This window comes from Echeneis naucrates, chromosome 24 (genome assembly GCF_900963305.1).
Source record: "Echeneis naucrates chromosome 24, fEcheNa1.1, whole genome shotgun sequence".
Classification (NCBI taxonomy): Eukaryota; Metazoa; Chordata; class Actinopteri; order Carangiformes; family Echeneidae; genus Echeneis; species Echeneis naucrates.
Window position 1 is genome coordinate 11873095 of NC_042534.1, and position 17738 is coordinate 11890832.

The 17738-nt window shown below is 40.6% G+C and overlaps 2 protein-coding genes across 4 annotated transcripts; one reads left to right on the plus strand and one right to left on the minus strand.

Annotated features, from left to right (window-relative positions):
• Positions 1 to 42: 42 nt before the first annotated feature.
• znf410 (zinc finger protein 410) lies at positions 43 to 10731 on the plus strand. Its single transcript, XM_029496179.1, has 12 exons — positions 43 to 141; positions 500 to 588; positions 678 to 729; positions 830 to 962; positions 1933 to 2118; positions 2924 to 3145; positions 5546 to 5705; positions 6330 to 6511; positions 7625 to 7714; positions 7889 to 8008; positions 9104 to 9223; positions 9645 to 10731. The coding sequence occupies exons 3-12, from the start codon at positions 697 to 699 to the stop codon at positions 9743 to 9745; spliced, it is 1347 nt and encodes a 448-aa protein (XP_029352039.1). The 5' UTR covers positions 43 to 141; positions 500 to 588; positions 678 to 696; the 3' UTR covers positions 9746 to 10731.
• entpd5b (ectonucleoside triphosphate diphosphohydrolase 5b) lies at positions 8735 to 17718 on the minus strand. Of its 3 annotated transcripts, none has more exons than XM_029496180.1 (14): positions 17614 to 17717; positions 15942 to 16174; positions 15400 to 15479; positions 15037 to 15180; positions 14508 to 14583; positions 13999 to 14034; positions 13582 to 13670; positions 13405 to 13487; positions 12980 to 13041; positions 12543 to 12644; positions 12126 to 12269; positions 11743 to 11799; positions 11445 to 11560; positions 8735 to 10664 (listed from the first exon to the last, which is right to left on the minus strand). In XM_029496180.1, the coding sequence occupies exons 2-14, from the start codon at positions 16165 to 16167 to the stop codon at positions 10581 to 10583; spliced, it is 1299 nt and encodes a 432-aa protein (XP_029352040.1). In that variant the 5' UTR covers positions 16168 to 16174; positions 17614 to 17717; the 3' UTR covers positions 8735 to 10580. The 3 variants fall into 3 exon arrangements, with proteins under 3 accessions (XP_029352040.1, XP_029352041.1, XP_029352042.1); XM_029496181.1 differs by lacking the exon at positions 17614 to 17717 and adding an exon at positions 16275 to 16304; XM_029496182.1 differs by lacking the exon at positions 8735 to 10664 and having other exon boundaries at positions 12139 to 12269; positions 17614 to 17718.
• Between the last annotated feature and the right edge of the window lie 20 nt (positions 17719 to 17738).

The following is a 17738-nucleotide window of genomic DNA, read 5'->3' on the forward strand; positions in this document are numbered from 1 at the left end:
ACGATACCATTTTGTGAAATACGCGGAAATGACCTAAAATTGTTCCACTGGCGCTTCCGTAGAACAAATCTGCCACTCTGTTTGAGACAAATTTTAAGCGAGCTGCTGTTCCTACGATACCGGTGCGGATACGAATACAAGGTAATGAATCCGTGCCGGGCTACCAGAGGATTAACGGGGTTAACTTTCTGCATGTTTCACCGTCAGGGGTCGGATATTGAAGCCCGACAGCCAACATCTGCCCTGTTATCCCCGGGAGCTAGTTTTGGTAACTGCTAACCCTGCTAGCTAAGTTAGCACGACAAACTGCCATTTCTCCGTTTTTTTCACTGGTTGTTTGCCACGCTGACGTGGGACTGTCAGGGTTTTTTTTAGCTACATTTATCTGCAGTTTTCACCGGACCGTGTGTGTTGATTAACGTGAAGACGGTAGATGTCAGCTAACAAAGCCGCGGCGTTTCCGTGACAGTTGTCGGTTTGTCCTGTTGTTTGACCGCAGAGCTGGTGTGATGGCTTTGGCTCAAAGATGACCTGCACCCCGAGCGTATGACCGACGAAAGATCTTCCACTTAGCAGGTTCAAAGTGAGGTAAGTCATGCTTGTTAACTCGATTGTAGTCAGAAAATCGTGATCGCTGGTGTTTTTTCTGTGTCAGAGGAATCTGATTTTTGTCACAGGCTCCACACAGGGTGACCCATGCTTTCTGATGAGCTTGACTCCAAACCGGAGGTAACTTATTTTTACGTTCTCCAGGAAACTCTATAATGACAGCATGAGGTTCGTGTCCTGATACCTGTGTCCCTGTGTGTCCCTGCGTGTCTCCTCTCAGCTGCTGGTGCAGTTTGTTCAAAATGCGTCCATCCCGTTGGTGCAGGGGCTGGAGGACTCAGAGTCCAAACAGTCCTGTCTGCCTCTGCTGGCTCCAGCTGAGAGTTCACTGTGCAGCCCGCTGGAGCTCACAGGTAAGCAGCAGCTCACTGAGATTCATTTATTGGGCACAAAGCTGTCTTACAACTTGAATAGACGTTTAATGTCAGCACTCAAAACTGTCCAACCAGAATGGGGTGGGGTTTAAGGAATCCACAGTATGTTTCCTTCAGAGACATTCATCTCAGCTGCACCTCTGTTTACATGTGATCAGAATTGTCTTCAGTATCCTCAAAGAAAAAAACATAGGTCGAAAATCTTTTGATGCATTTACCGAACAACTGTCTGAATCTGAGCATCTGTTAATGCCTACAGTTTGTCATACTGTTTCGTCCTTCACAGGATGTATTTTCCTTGAGACTTGGTTGAGTGCATTTAAATCCTACATTATTACAGTAATCTTTGAGAGGCTTCATCGGACTCTAGTTTGCATAAGATGTTTCAGCATCCATAGAATTTCCATTTAACTACCTGGATTTATGTGTCATATCAATTTGTTCCTCTCTGTGATTTCCTGTTAATGGATTTTAAATATAACTAGAAAGACACTTCTGTCAAGGGTGAACAATCCTATATGCAGATTATTATCTAACTCTGCACCAAATTACACACTTTTTACTTTTCCATTCATACAGTATGTCCATCAAGTTTAAGTTGTTCTTCCCTGACTGTAGATTTAGCCCAATTTTTTATTTATTTTTCTGTTTTTCTATGACCTATTAAGTTCCCGGTTTTTTAAAGAAGAAGAAAACACTGGTTTATCTATTGTTATTTATTTGTGACAGCTGCATTTTTTTCATTAGTTTGACATTTACAAAGTAAGTTTTGCAAATATTTTCTGTTTTTGTTTACAATACATTTTTTGCCCATTCTGCTGAGTTTGCTAGGACATGTACATGTACATTCAGAATGGTTATTGATCAAAATGACTCCCAGAGCACCCCTCACATTTGAATTGTTTGCACCTCTCATGTCTTGTATAACAAACACTGATTTCTTCCTCAGATGGAGGTCTGAGCCACGAGCCTGAGAGTTCTCCCTCGCTCTCCGAGTTCGGAGGTGTGTCGCAGCGGAGCCCTTTAGTGGTTCATACACACTCTCACCCACAGGCTTCACCCAGCCCCCCACCCATCCTCCATGATTTACAACAGTCAGACAACACTTCCTATGTCCTGCTGAATCTTGCAAAAGGTAAATACACAAATCTGCTATCACAGTCACACCTACAAAGCATCACATTTGGAGAGTAATCATGGTATCAACTGAACACTCATGTTTTAATTCTAGCACTAACCAGTTAGCAACATCTGAATTAGGAAAAAATCCTCTTTTTCCAGCCTAATTAAAGCAGAAGCAAAGTAACAGCCCTTACTTTTCCTTCTTCACATATTGTTGGCCAATTGAACAACTGAAAAAATAATTCTGTGATCATTTGATAATGAAGACATTCCAGACATTATTCCTCTTTATGATGACTTTTATAAGTAAAACTGAGACTGTTTTACATTAAAGGTCCAATTCTGATCTTGTAACCATGCTTTGTCCTCTCCATCTCTTGATTGATTGGTTGGTTATATAATTTATTTACTTGTGGCAGAAGAGATTAAAAGTTTTATTTGGCCTTTTCTGTGGTTTTCTGTGTGTGTCTCAGTGGGAGAAGCAAATGATATTAAAACAAATAAAATAAAATCTGCAGACAATCATTTTCTGTCTATTGTTACACTAGGTCCTGATTCAAAATAAAGACAGATAGCTTTTTTGAATATTTGCATGTCTATTGGCTATCATCCTCTCAGCCTTTCAAAGTGAAGCCATAACATTAAATCTTAAAATGCTGAGCATCATTAGATGCTCAGCCATGGTCACATTTCTGTGTAATGAATTCAGAAATGTGACCTCAAGGGGCTCATACCACTGATGATCTTGCAGATTATTGCTTTGGCCTTGAATATCTTGTTTCACAGCAATTCTCTCTCTGCCTTTATTTCCCTTTCAGGCATCACAGCTTCCTCAGAGTCCCTGATCTTCGCCGCAGATGGCGCTGAGGAGGATGATGAGGAGGGCGTCTCATCAGGGGACTATGGGATAGATGGCAGTGCTCCCTGGTATCTGCGGGTTCAGGAGCTGGCACACGACAGCCTGATTGCTGCCACACGTGCCCAGCTCGCAAGAGATGCCAAGGCCAGCCAAGATGCCAGAGCTGCAAGTGTCAGTAATGGTAAAGTCACTTTGTCTTGTCACCACAGCCAAAAATGTTTGTGGTGTCTTTCACACTGGACAGTAAACCCAAACATAACACATAATCCTACTATAATGCCATTCATCAATGTGAGAAGTGGTAATAGTGTCTGCATTGGAGGGAACTGCCTACTGCTACTGTTGTTGTTATTGTTATTATTATTATTATTATTATTATTATTATTATTATTATTATTATTATTATTATTATTATTATATACTGTAGATATTATATAATGGTGCCCATCAACTGGTATTATATCCTCTTAAATAAAAAATATGACAATATTAAAAAACAAAGCCTGTGTATGGGAGGCAGTACATTCCAAATGATACGTTCTTGTGTCAGGTGTCAAAGACAGAAGAGAAATAAGCTCAGTGATGAGATTAAATTTTGTTTTATAGTCACTTACTGAACTATGTTCAGCACTCATCTCTAGGTCAAATTGATTTTGTTTAGATAGATTTACAAGTCTGCTTGAAAAAAAATTATCCAGCAGAGTTGTAAATACCACATTATTGTGAAACATTGATCTTGCTTCAGTGCATAGTGGTGTGGTGTGTCTGTGATGATTTAATGTGCATTCAGTAATATGGATAATGCAGACCTGAGAGCAAGAGAGAGCAGAAAGAAACAGAAAGAGAAGATCTGGGGGAACAAGAGGAAAGACAAGCAGCAAAGCAGGAGCCAAAGACCAGACAGGAAGGAGGACAGACAAGCGGTCAGATAATAAAGCAACAGGAAATATGCAATATGAAGGACAGTAGAATGGCACATGGCTCTGAATCGTCTTATGTTTTAGAAAACATGCTTATTCACTGGTCAGATGCAAATAAGTTGGAACTTCATGTTTCGGTACACTGAATATGAAAAGCTAGCCATGCATTTCCAAAGCTATAAAAATCCAGCTTTTACCAAAGTTCACTTATTCAGAGGTTTTATATAACCAGGGCTGGAGTATTTCCCAATCAGAATTGGTTGCTTGGCAACTGCTCAGAGACAAGAAACGGGTTGTGTCACTCATTGAGTTCTCCCTCCTCACTGTCCATGGACTTGTATGTAGAGGGCTATACAGCGCACTCATCAGTAAAACACTTTCAGACACTACTTGGGTTTATTTTCGTGCTTTGGTTTGTTTCATTTTGGTTTTTAGCCAACAGTTCAGGGGTCGATCATGGTAATATCTGCCAATCGGCCTTGATGTCTGACACATGTCTTGCAGTGTGGCCAGCAATAAGCTTCTAAGATTGCTGAGATCTCTCAGTCTGTAGGGACTTTTAAACAGATGTCTTAGCACACAGTGCCATATCAAGCTGTTTACCCACATGGAGAGTGAGGACAATATCACAGCCCATTTTACCTTCCCTCCACAGGCATCCTGGTAGATAAAGAAGTTAGCCATGACATTCAAAGCACTAAGACTCCTGGCTACATCTCTGATCTTTGAACCACTCTGAGTCAATTTGCCGCTGGAGGTCCTGGTTAAATCTTATTGGCTCCACAGTTTACTCGCATTCATCCTCAAAAGTGTCTGTCTCTAATGGTTTGTTTTGCTTTTTTGTCCTATTATCTTAGTCTAAAATGTTTCAATCGTGTTAAAAATCCCAATTTAAATCAAGATAGAAAGAGGCTATAGTTTGAGTTTATGTTGGTACATGGTTGTGGAGGACACGTCCTTAGTGCATCTTCACCCTGATGCAAGAGAGATACTGGGAAGAGTTTCCAAACAATTCTGTCATAAAGTGTGATTCAAATGTTGCTTCAGACCAAACTTGTGCAATCATTTAATTAAGTTTAAGCTCCGAAGGACTGTTAGACATATGCTTGTTTTACCGCTTTATGATTTCTCTCCATTATACACTGAATCCCATTATATTTCTATTATGGTCAAGTGGGAGTTGTCAGAGAAGGAAAAAGGACTCATTGATGGAGTACATGGATCTGGTTGTCTTGGAGACAATCTCTCTGTCAGCTTATTCTGAGCTAGTGGACCAGTTAAGAGAAGCCTTAAAGCACTTTGTACATTGTTAAATGAGATCTTTGCAGCAGAGTGACACTGGCTTCAGTGTGAGCCTCAAACTCCTGTCTGTGTCCTGTAATGGCTCCCTCCTATGTGCATTAGATTAAGCAGGTTTCAGCAATGGGGTATCAGTTATAAGTGTGTTACTGCTGGCAGGATGCAAGCTAATTTTGATGTGTTTAGGGGCATTCAAAGTTGGGAGTTGAAGCAGGTTAAAAAGAAGCGACTGCACTGAGCTTCGGGTTGCTGTTTTGCCTGTGGGTTTTCAGCAGGTCTGAGTTACTTTTGGATGATTAACTTTTATGCACCCTGGCACTTTTTTTCACAGCCCTGCTCACTCTCCTCATCTGGTTTCCTAGGTGACCACACACACAGTTTGACTGCGGACGGGGACAAGCCAGAGCTGCCGTCTCGAACCAGCCGCCCCCTCTCCAAGCAGATCCTTCGCTGCTCTTTTGAGGGTTGCTGCAGGACATTTACCTGGCCGGCTCATCTCAAATATCACCTCAAAACGCACAGGTAACATATTTGCTCAGAGTAATGGAGGATAATGAAGTTAGGCACTGGGCCCAACATGATGCTGTTGCCAAACAGTATTATTCAACCCTTTGGCTAATTTGGGTACATTTTCTAAATTGAAAAATAATAATAATCTAAGTTTGAGGGCTATAGAGTATAGCGTTTCATGCTTTATACTCATCATTGTACACTTCGGTGATGTGCAGTCCAATCATAGCTCCTGACGACATACAGCTAATCCAAAAAACTGTACACAACATGGATTTACAGTGTTTTTATGCATACATTTTCAAACAATACTACTAAAAAGTGTCCAACAATAAAGTACCCTTTTATTTTAGCAAAATATAATTGACATTTGCTATATAATACTGGATAAAATAACGTTTATTTTCCAGGCTTTTGAGACCTAGAAAATGTAACTTAAAAGATGATACCTTTGATAGTGTTTCTCACTGGATTTATATGGTAGAGGCAGTCAAAACAGAAAAAGCCACAAACTAGTGTTCACTTGTTTTGCAGGAGGTCTGTTATCTCCAGGAAATCAAAAAAATAAAAAAGAATATATTTTTGCTCTTTCATTTCAACATAATAGCATGTTTGTTTGGTTATCTTGGCTCCCAGGAATGACAGAATGTTCAGGTGTGGAGCAGAGGGCTGCGGGAAGAGTTTCTACGTGCTCCAGAGGCTGCAGGTTCATATGAGGACTCACAATGGTGAGAAGCCATTCATCTGCAAGGAAAAGAACTGTGGCAAGAAGTTCACCACTGCCGGAAACTTGAAGAACCACAGACGTATACACACAGGTGAGGAGCAGGAAGGCAAATAAAACCCAAACACGCTACAAGTAATAACTGACTAAGGCCATTTGACTCTCCTCATTTAATGCTTCCTCGGTGCAGTCAAGGTTGGAGAAATGAAGAGTCAGCAACGGCGGCGTCTCCATTTCACTGCCGTAATGAATAACAGTGCTGTTATATTTTATTTAGGGTGACATTAAAATTTTTGATAGCCTGATCCACAATTGCCTTAGCAAACCAGCCACACCCTACATATTTTGCTCATACAGTCAGGTCCATAAATATTTGGACATTGACCCAATTTTTAGCATCTCAGCATCTCTACAGCACCACAATGGATTTGAAATGAAACAATCAACATGTGTTTTAAATGCAGAATTCCAGCTTTAATTTGAGGGTATTTACATCCAAATCAGGTGCCGGAATTGCAACACATTATATGTTTGCCCTCCACCTTTTTAAAGGACAAAAACTAATTGGACAAACATAATCTTTAATCAAATAGTCACTTTTAAGACTTGGTTATAAATGATCTCCTATCATTGACAGCCTGAAGTCTGAAATCCAAAGACATCACCAGACTTTTTCTTTCGGTTTTGTCTTCAGCAACTGAAATGCATGCTCAGTTGCATTCAGCCCAGGTGACTGAATTCACCATTGCAGAGCATTACAGTTCTTTGCCTCAAAAGACTCTTGGTTATTTTGCATTATGCTTTGGGTCATTGTCCATCTGCACCACAAAGTGCCATCCAATGAGCTCTGAAGCATTTGGATGAATATAAGCAGATAACATTGCCTGAAACACTTTATAGTTCATCCAATTCACTTCGGTAGAAATATACTCAAATTAAAGCTAGAAGTCTGCACTTGAAGCACATCTTGATTGTTTCATTTCAAATTTGTGTCAATGTCCAAATATTTATGACCATGACCAAATGTCTGGGAAAACAAGATCTATAAACATATTTTTAAAAATCTGCAGCATTCAACACTAATTGTTTTGGGCTATTGCACTCAATAGCAGCACATTCACTGCAGTTCTGCCATTATAAGTTTACTATGATAGGTCTTTACATTATGGAGTTAAACAGTATGTGGGTGGCACGTTGCTCTTTCCAGGAGAGAAGCCTTTTCTATGTGAAGCAGATGGTTGTGGGCGATCCTTTGCAGAGTATTCCAGTCTACGAAAACACATGCTCGTACATTCTGGTGAGTCGGGGCAGAGTGTACAGATGAACAGCTGAGCACTTTCTTATAATTAGTGTGCTACAGATATAGTATATCATCATGTGGCTTGATCAGTGTTTATGTGTTTTCTCTCAGTTCAGAAGGAATCGCATTGTGGTGTGTGTGTTTGTTTGTGTGTTTGTGTTTGTTTCCCAGGTGAGAAGCCGCATCACTGTGGCATCTGTGGTAAGACCTTCTCTCAGTCTGGCAGCAGGAATGTCCACATGAGGAAGAGACATGGAGAGGATGGACTAAGCAGTGAAAGCAGAGAAACAGGTCTGTATTCTCTCTCACTCATGCACAGTCTGGTAGCTGGATATGCAAATCCTTGTACTATGTAGCTTCAAGCAGTCCATACATTTTAAAATCTGCATAGAGATGATGTTGGTCCAAGTTATGTTTCTTGAATTATTAATTACATTTAGCACTTAAAAATGTTTCATTCTAATTTAGATTTTTTTTTTTTTCCCACGGCCCGTAGCTGAATTATTTTTGGCTGCTCCTAGCTTTGAAAAAAGATACCGAACAAAACCTAAAGAAATACAGATCTTTGAAAAAAACAACACAAGTCCACCTAAAAAAGAGTGCTGTTAGGTATCTTTTGACGTGGTTGGAATTATCTGAAAAGTATGTCATCTCCAAGTTAAAAAGGCCCTGTAATTCACATTCATGTCTTAAAGCTTCTCTTGCATTATTCAAATGTCTTTCCATCTTCAGCTTACACATTACTGAGAAAACGAGTGGATGCTTGAGTAAATCTTCTACTGCAGCTGGGGGAAATTAACCCAAGTTCAATCCTGTCACAAATCTTACCATCAGTTTCAGTACCTCTTTAAATGAAGGATGTCTCTCATTGAGCTCTTTACATTCCAACATATGGTCCGATTTGGGGGGAAAAAAATCATCTTGGAAATTAATTTTATAGCGTGAAACAATGAGAGCAGTCAGTGCATTTGCTTCCTTGTCACAGTTCTGTAGCAGTGGGGAAGCACCACAGCTGAATCACCTCAGAATAACCGGTGCCAAAGCTCTAATTATAAACAACAGATTTATTCAGGTCAGCCTCCCCAAAGAGGCAAATCTTTTGTAAAAGCTGGGGAAAAAAAAGACAGCTTCACAATAGAGGGATAGTTTACACATAGGTGTTAGTTGAATTATTAAATTGTTTGTTTGTATGAATACCTCACAATGAACTCAAAAGGTCACTTAGAAAGTTACTAATAAGGATCTAAGTTTGAACATAAATTTTTTGGATTTTAAGTTGTTGGTTTTTTTTAATTTGTGGATCAAGTACATCATCTGTCACTCTCCATTTTATACTTATTTGGCAATTAAGTACAGGATAAAGAAAAGTTTGTTTTCCACTGACAGGAGAGGCTCTGACACAAAGCAGCCTGCTGGAGGCAGATGGTGAGAGTGGAGATGGTATGGTCACTATGACAACAACAGTGGAACCCATGAATCTTCATCATGCTATGCTGAGATCACCAGGTAGGTGTTTGCACACGTACAGCAGAAAAGACAATACATACAAGGTAGCCAAAATATGATAACATCTGACAACACAACAGCTCAGCAGTAAACACTAATTTAAGCAAAGCTCATAAGACTGTTAGTGTCAGAGGTGCTGAGTCAGTCTGTGGTGTTACTAGCGTCTTCCTAAGCGTTTCAATCACTGTTTGTGACAGTCTACTTCTAATGTGTTTGGCACTGGTTGTCTCAACTGCATTAGTTTCCCTTCATTGAACCTGCAAGTATAACCGAGTGAAGCTGTGAAGACGTTTCATCTCCTAATGTTTAGAACTGGCCTTTGGTGTAGATCATGAGACAACTGGCATCTTGGGCAGTCTCCATGGCACCGGATGGTTTCTCCTCTTTGAACTTGCCTTTGTGTTGATGTCACTCTTCACAGGCTCTGCAGACTCGGTGGTAGTTCTTTCTCAGCCACATGAGCTGGTGACCATGACGACTGAAGGCCATGCATATGGAGAAGATGTGGTGGCACTGCTGTAGTCTGCCGGGATAAATGTCACACACTGCCTATTTCAGCAGCACTAGACTCAGAGTAGTAAGCATAGACATCCCCTTGTAAATAGATTAATTGCTGACTTAAACCCATGTAGATATTTGTAATTAGCAGCCAATGATGGTTTTATTTTGACATGTGTGAAAAAGGCAGAGTTTGTACAACCTTCTTCCTCATGCTTTTGAAAACGGATCCCAAAGAAATATAGAGACGGGTTTGAAAAGTTTATGATGGTATAAAGACCATGCATCATTCTTTGCATCCATGAAGTAAACAGAAGTCTGGGGTTCAGATGCAGCTTTGGTCCCACTTGATTTTAGCCAAAACTTAGTGGTTGACATGAATGGCTAGCAAATTTAAATGTACCAGGCATGAGTATACCCATTATTCTTTTTAGCAGTAACAAAACAGTACTACTGAAAACAGCTAAAGCACATTATCTCATGTTGCTGCAGTTTAACACTGGTCTTGCACAGCACAACCAGCCTAAGAGGCCAGGCCATCATGTTTATCACCCCAAGTAAAACAAACTGTGTGTATCCATTAATGTACAATGTCCATTAATCCAGTGTGTAAATGGTAACATCTTTCTTTCAAATGTCAACCTTGAGTGTTTCACTTGTTTGCTGAATAAGGCAAGTCATTGCTAATTTAAGGATGAATAAATTAACAGCAGAAAATAATGTTAAGAAGAGATTAAGAATTACTCATGAGGTTTGTTCTGTCCTTTGAGACAAACACCAGATGTCTAGGGTTGTTAGATAAGGTAGTGTCCATTACTTTTTGTTATTGAGCACCACCTAAATCAGCAGTGTTTGTTCCTCAGTGGATCTTCAGGTTGTGGAAGTGTTCCAGTGTGGCACCCAGAGCCCAGCTTGCCTCCACGTTGTTCACTTTCTTGGTCAACTAGGAGCGGACAAAGTACAACACCAAATCACTAAATGCCTTTTGTATTTATTGAAGTAAAAAAGTAACAAAATGCGTGTGTCAAAATATCTTTTTTTTTTACACTTTATTTCAGAATAGAAATTGTTTTATCCTCGTGGTCTGAGGTAATGCTCCTTTTCCGAAGGTGGAAAGGAGTCTGTGCAATTATCTCTCCTTTAACTAGGGTTAAAATGAGGACAACACAAACTTCTTGGAAGCCATTTTACACTTCCCCATACTCGTGTCTTTGTGTTCGATTATAATTCATTGAAACATGACACCTTTTTTAATGGCCTGGTATGGTTTTTCCCAACAGGTAACTTTCTGTCCATTTCTTGTGTTTCACTGATGTGCGTAAGTCTACAAAGTCTGTTCATTACCTGAGAGCTCAACGTACTTCAGGAAAACATGCGCAAACCACAGGCAAAGTTTACAGAACATCTTCATACATTTCATAACATGCTGCAAATGATCAGATCACAACCAAATATACAAACATACTGCAAATACTGACAATATGTTTGTAATGAACTAAAAAAAAAAAAAAACTCCCTATATGCAGTACAATTGTGCTTTCTGTTGTATTTGTATATTTGGTGATGTCTTTGCAGGGCACGGGTTGTCAAAAGATTAGCATTGTTTATTTGGTTGTATTCTCATTATTTGCAGCGCATGCATGCATTTGCATGTATTTTCTCAAGTGAGTTGAGCTATGTGAACCACCGTCACTGACAGAATTACAACACTTCCGGTACTCACCTGTAGCACAGTGCTCTCCTTGAAGCCAAACCCATCCTTTAGCAGACAAGCGATGTAGGTCAGGTCCATACACAGGAAAGGACTGTTGAGAGGGTACTTGGCCATTTTGTTGCACACTGAGCAGAGAAAAAGGGAATGATACTTGTCAGGTTGGATAATCAGCCATCTGTATTCTGCTGAAAGGATGAGGGCAGGATTTCAGATAGCACAGTCCAGGCTATTGCAATGCACATTGTGTCTCAAGTACAGGAAGCAGCACATCTGTCATAGTAACGATGCATTCCTTTGCATGTCTCACCCTCTTTAGCTCTCTTCTTGAAGTCTCTCACCTCCAGCGTCCCTCCTTGGACCCCATCTGCAACGGGGTGATTGGAGTCACCTTACTTACGTTTAAAATGCTATATCATTGATGACAAGAGCTATTTACCTGAAAATTTCCATAATAACTGATAATAGAACGTGTGGCCTTTTGAGCGTGGGCCAGCAGAGGATAGCAATTTTTCTAATAACTACACACCTATAGCTCATCAAATCCACTGAGACAGGTGCAGATGACTCACATTCTCCTGCTTCTGTCTAGCACTGGAATGGGTAATAACATCCTGCTGGCTCTGCATAATTATGTAAGGTGTGTACAAAGGTTTTGTGTGTGTGTGTGTGTGTGTGCGCGCACAGGCTAACCGATAAGACCTGCCTCCACAGCTCTGTCGAAGTAATAGGAGAATGCATAGAAAACATTGCTATCTTCGATCTCATATGGCTGATGAATAATGCCCTTCACGACCTTGAGCACTTGTTCATAACACAACTTGAATCCAGCATACCCTGGAAATACACAGAGAAAGTGATAAATTAAGCATCTTATGTTGGAGCGCTATTTAAAAAAGTTGCATAAGTGCACTTTAAATAGGCCTTGCTAACATTTCTGCTCCTTGTTGCCTGCCATTAAAAAATTTGGTCACATATTTTGATCAAAACTGTAATAAAATCTAATTCATAGTTTTTCGGTTTAAGGAATGTTTCAAAATATTTGCCCACACAAGCAGCAGCTTTAGGTTTATTCTTCTCACACCTGCTTATATTTCAATTGGATCTTACCCTCTGGGTCCCCGCTCACTTGATAGGTTACTCCTCCAAAGCTCCATTCATCCCTGAACTTCTTTGGCAGGCAGGGGCTTTTGAAAACTTGCCACTCCAATCCTGGGAGAACATGGACATGATTTGTTCAAAATCTTCAAACTGAGTCAGAAACCTCGATCGTCGCTAATATGGCTGTCACTGAGAACCTTTGGGGATTCATCTGACGGTCTCCTCGCACTGTTAATCAGAATGGAAAACTTTAAATGCATCACACAAACACATTTCTTTTGTTACAACCTTCTCCTGGTATTGGGAGAAATAGGCAGGAAGTTAAAGAACAGGAGTGTGCTTGGAGAAGTGACGCGCTGCAGTATCCTTCAGAGACAAAGTCACAATGAACACTGACCCACAGCTAATGGCAACAGAGGACCATTTCTTCATGTTTAGAACATTACCTTCTCCGCCCAAAGCACCGAGCGTGGCCAGCCGTGCTACCATCAGTCCATTTCCCAGGTAGCTGGACAAAGTCAAACAGTTTTAATGCGGTTGCAAAACCAGCCAGGTACAGACTGTATACATAACTAATAAGTAATTCTGAAAATGGGCCAAACAAATGGTGTCTGACAATTATTCACAACCCAATGACTAAACAGATAATAGAGGTTCTCCTAATTAATAACAGATCTGAGTGAAGTTACAATAATTAAGTCAGAGGCACTGGAGCACAATGTAAACAAAAATTAATTAAGATAAAGAAACAGGGAAATACATGGAGATGGCCAAGAAAAGAGATTAAATCGGGAACTGATTTGATGCAATCATTTCTTAATTCAGTGAAGACTTACTGTGTTTTGTTAAATATGTATACATTATCTGTTACCTGTAAGTGTACAATTCAAATGTTGTGTTGAAGATGTCAAATCTGGCAACGTAATCAGTGACTGGAACAGTTTCAATGGTTTTCTGCAGGGAATATGAAAGACATATTGGGCCACTAATCAAAAGTGTTACATTTCAATTGGAGAGAAATCACTAAATATGCAAACAAACAACAGACCCTCAGTCTTGGCAGGAAAGTGATCTGTGTAGATCCTCCTCCCAAATCCAATATTCCCACTGTCTTCTTGGTTTGTGCATTAAGGTGACCTAAAAACATTTCCCTATTTAATCCAGCATCCATGATAGAAAAGAGCTGATGAGTTGTACCTTAGATAATATCTTTATAATGGCCTATTGGGCACACACGTGCAACTCAAAAGTATAAATTCCCAACACTGAGCCTGATAAAGATCAGACCAATCCACCTTAAGCAAAGTAATTATAGCTGTGTACATTCAGCCTCTATTTGTGAGCAAGGATATATAATAAGACACTGAGTTCAGGCACCAAGTTAAATTAGGATATACAGTAGCAGAGCTAAAAACAAGTATAGATGAGGAAATGTATTCAGTGTCATGTCAGAGACTCCACTTACCTGTCAGAAAGTTCAGAGATATCCAAGCCAAGATACCTACACATGCAAAATTAGCAAATAAGAAAACGGTAATTTTAAAAGCAAAGCACCAATCATTAAAAAAAAAAAAAGCTGATGACAAATTTTCGCATATACAAACATGTGCATGCATGTGAGGGAGTGCTGTAATTCTACAGAAAAAGGGTGAAAGGATAAAATGCTGACAAATCAACTACACTGTGGCACAACAGACACTAACATTTTCTTCCACATAATTACAGCCTTTTAAGGTCACAACGACTTTGTGGTGTTTAATTTTCTTAAGTATCAACAAAACAGACAGCAATAATTTATGGAGGTTAGTAAAATGGCTGCAGTAAACAAATATTCCTTATACACTTCAAACAGCACACTAAAAGTAGGGCAGGAACATAACTGATTCCACCTACAAAGTATGCAGAAAGAACATGTGTGGTTATGATAACTGAAGGATGTGCTGCCTCTCAGGGCAGATGGTGGGCAGACGTTACCTTCATTTGTCCCATTCATTATGGTGACACAGTTGTCAGTGACTAAAAAAGGAGACTCGACAAACACATGTTGAACCTGTGGAGAAAGAAAAAGAGAGGGGAGCGAGGAAAGCAGAGAGAGGTGAGAATGAGAGCAGCAGAAAACCAGCCTTAATGTTATCTACTGTAACGGCAGCTCATCCAGAGGTGCCCCAGCTTGAACGGATTAATTTATTCCCTCAGGGGGATTAATAAAGTATAATTTATCCTCCAAGGTGCCCCAGGGTCATCCATTACAATCTTATCCCCTCCACAAGAGCCATCCACACTAAGCTCACAGCACTCTGATAACAATGCTTCTTCTTCCTCTCCTCTCTGTACCACTTGCCATAGCACTGTAAATGTTTGTTCTTTTTTTCCTGCTCCTTCACCGGATAAAAGGTTACACATTCCATTGAAAGTGTCAGCCAATCCATTGACCAACTCCTGTATTATACACAAGTGTTATACATAATCTTACTCTCATGTCTTAGTATCATGCTCTACTTACCTCATTCAGAAGAGCATGAGCTTTCTCTGTGGGCAGCAGCCGAAGTCCAGCTGTTGCTCTGAGGAACACCGGAGTCCTCTTCCACTCCAGGCGAGGCACAGTCTTCTTGGCCACCTTCAACAGCATCCTCACTGTGTGTCCCGCCTTTAAAAACAGACTGTAGTCACTACAGAACATCAACAGGGCTGGAAGTTCTTGAATCTTTACTTGTCATTTTGCTTTTGTCACTTCCTACTTACTTTTCATTACCAACATGATTCCCTGCAGAGAGGCTATTGGCAGCAATTGTGAATACAATCCCGATGCCAGCAGACCTTTTCTCTTCAGCTCAATATAATTGATTGAATTTGACAATGAACTCACCATTTCAGGGAAGTCAGCATATGCTGACAAACCAGGCTTGATAGAATGGAACATCTCATTGTCCAAAACAGGCAGCTCCACTAAAAGATAGAAGATCCACCCACATCAAATATGCAGAAGCTATTAAAAGCATTAAAATACCCAAATCTGCTTTGCATACATATTCAAAACATATCCTCTTATTCCAGCTGAAGCATGTTCACTTGAATTTTGACAAAATAGGATTATCACTGAAAAGAAAATAAATTAAGTCAAGTATCATCATATGGCCTCTGAATTAAGAGTTCAGAGGTGTACAAAATTGAGAGGGAAAGGGGTTGCAGGGAGAGGGAAATGTGAGGAATGGAACAGCAGCGTGTTACAAGTTGTAAATCAACTGCAATTTTAAAGTGTTTCACATCTCATTCATATAGTCAATGTCATTAGTGTTATGGTATCTATAACCTATGAATGAAATGAATTCACAACCTGGAAGCTGATAAAATGAATTAAGTAAAAGAGTAGAGGGAAGCAGGATAGAGGCTAGCTCTGCCCATCATTACCTGAGTCACTCTGGATGAAGGTGTAAACATGAATGCGGGTGCCTGTGCTCCCTGCATCAAACATCACTGCATAGAAGATACGGCTGTGGTTTGCAGGGCGGCTGAGACTGGGAAGGACGCTCCCGATGCTGTTGGCCAAGTCCAGAAGTGAGGACCTGACCTGGGCTGGACCCAGCCCTGACATGCCAAGCAGGACCAGGAGTAGAAAAGGCACAGCGGGCTTCATCTTCACTCTGTAGAATCAGAAAATAACTTAAAGGTCCTCTCACTAGAGCCCTGTAAGAGTATTATTTAATTTCACTGCTCAACAGAGCAGCTCCGGCTGTTTCTCACCAGTACTGGGAGATGTCAAATTATAACAGGACAAGCAACAGAGGAGTGAGAAGAAATCAAGCTATTTTCAACAGGCCCTTTGGCCACTCCCTGTTGTGCCATCTAACCAACCACAAGGACACATTCCCAAAGTCAACCTCTCTACCTGCTGAGTCGACTTCTGTGGACAACTTAGATAAAAATCACAGTTTCACCATGTTGAACTTAAATTGATTAATATTAGGCAAGTCAAGCCTGTCTCAACAAAACCAAGATACCCAGAAGAATTTTGATGTCTCAAAATCCTCAGTGAAGCACTGCTTTGTGGGAACCCTGCAACAATACCATGATTACACAGGAATGATAGAGAAAATATCAGTTATTTATCACTGGAATGTCATTTAAACCTAAGTGTCGTCTGTTATAAAGAATAACAGTTATAGAGGAGAGCATTTACTTTTGTGATTGAAGAGCTCATTGTTACTTCCTGAACAAAATTCCCCATCATTTAACATAAAAATACATGCCAAAGTTAACAGGCTGTATGTGTGTTTGGACATTTGGTTCAATCCCGATCTCGACAAGTTGGTCGATGGCCACCTGTAATCTGAAAGATGGTTGAAGCAAACAGGTGAAACCATGACATTAGACACAAGCAACTTTTCAGGGATACCGTATAAAGAGTTGTGCTTTGGTTCGGGATGATTCTGTGAGTTATGTCTAGAAACTTCTCTATATTCTCACTAAAGCAACCTCTTATACCGTGCAGCATCGACAGAAACGAAGCAGGAAAACGGGTGTTTCTGGAGTAAATAATCCACTGTCAGTGAACAGTTGCTCAATTTATTATCAGTCCTTTTCCTCTCGCTGCATGTGAGTCCAGACAGAAATACTCATGCTGTATTTGCTCCTCAGCTTTCTCACAAAACAAACTTAAGACCCGAATGATCTGAGATCATTTAGCAGCCGAGAGCACCAACAGCTGATGAACCGGTAGTGTTTTGAATATCTGCAGTTGACTTTGTGGCAAACACATCGATGACGGCCACTGTGAGATCATGTCACTACACACTAACACGTACAATAATCAACATACCCACAGTTTGAGCCTGTCGGCCCTGTAAACTGTCAACTGTTCAACCATAATGAATGAATAAAACATCAGGCAGCGTCGGCGAACTTGTCAACAAGCTAGTTAGCTAACTGCTAGCTGCCACGCGCCGCCATGAGTTCGTTAACCAACTAATATTCAGTCGGGAAAAGTTAAAACCAGCAGAGGAGCCAATAAAGCAGACAGCTCGGGGGGTGTGGGGTAGCTTAACGAAGGGCTTTCTGCGCGACAGACACAGCTGAGGCTCACCATGATGTCCAGCTCGCTAACGTGCCCTTCACGCCGGCTGCCCGTGACGTCACAGGCCGGTAAATGCTGACTGAGCTGAGCGGGTCATTCATCAGTAACCGAACAGAACAACGATGGACGGCCTG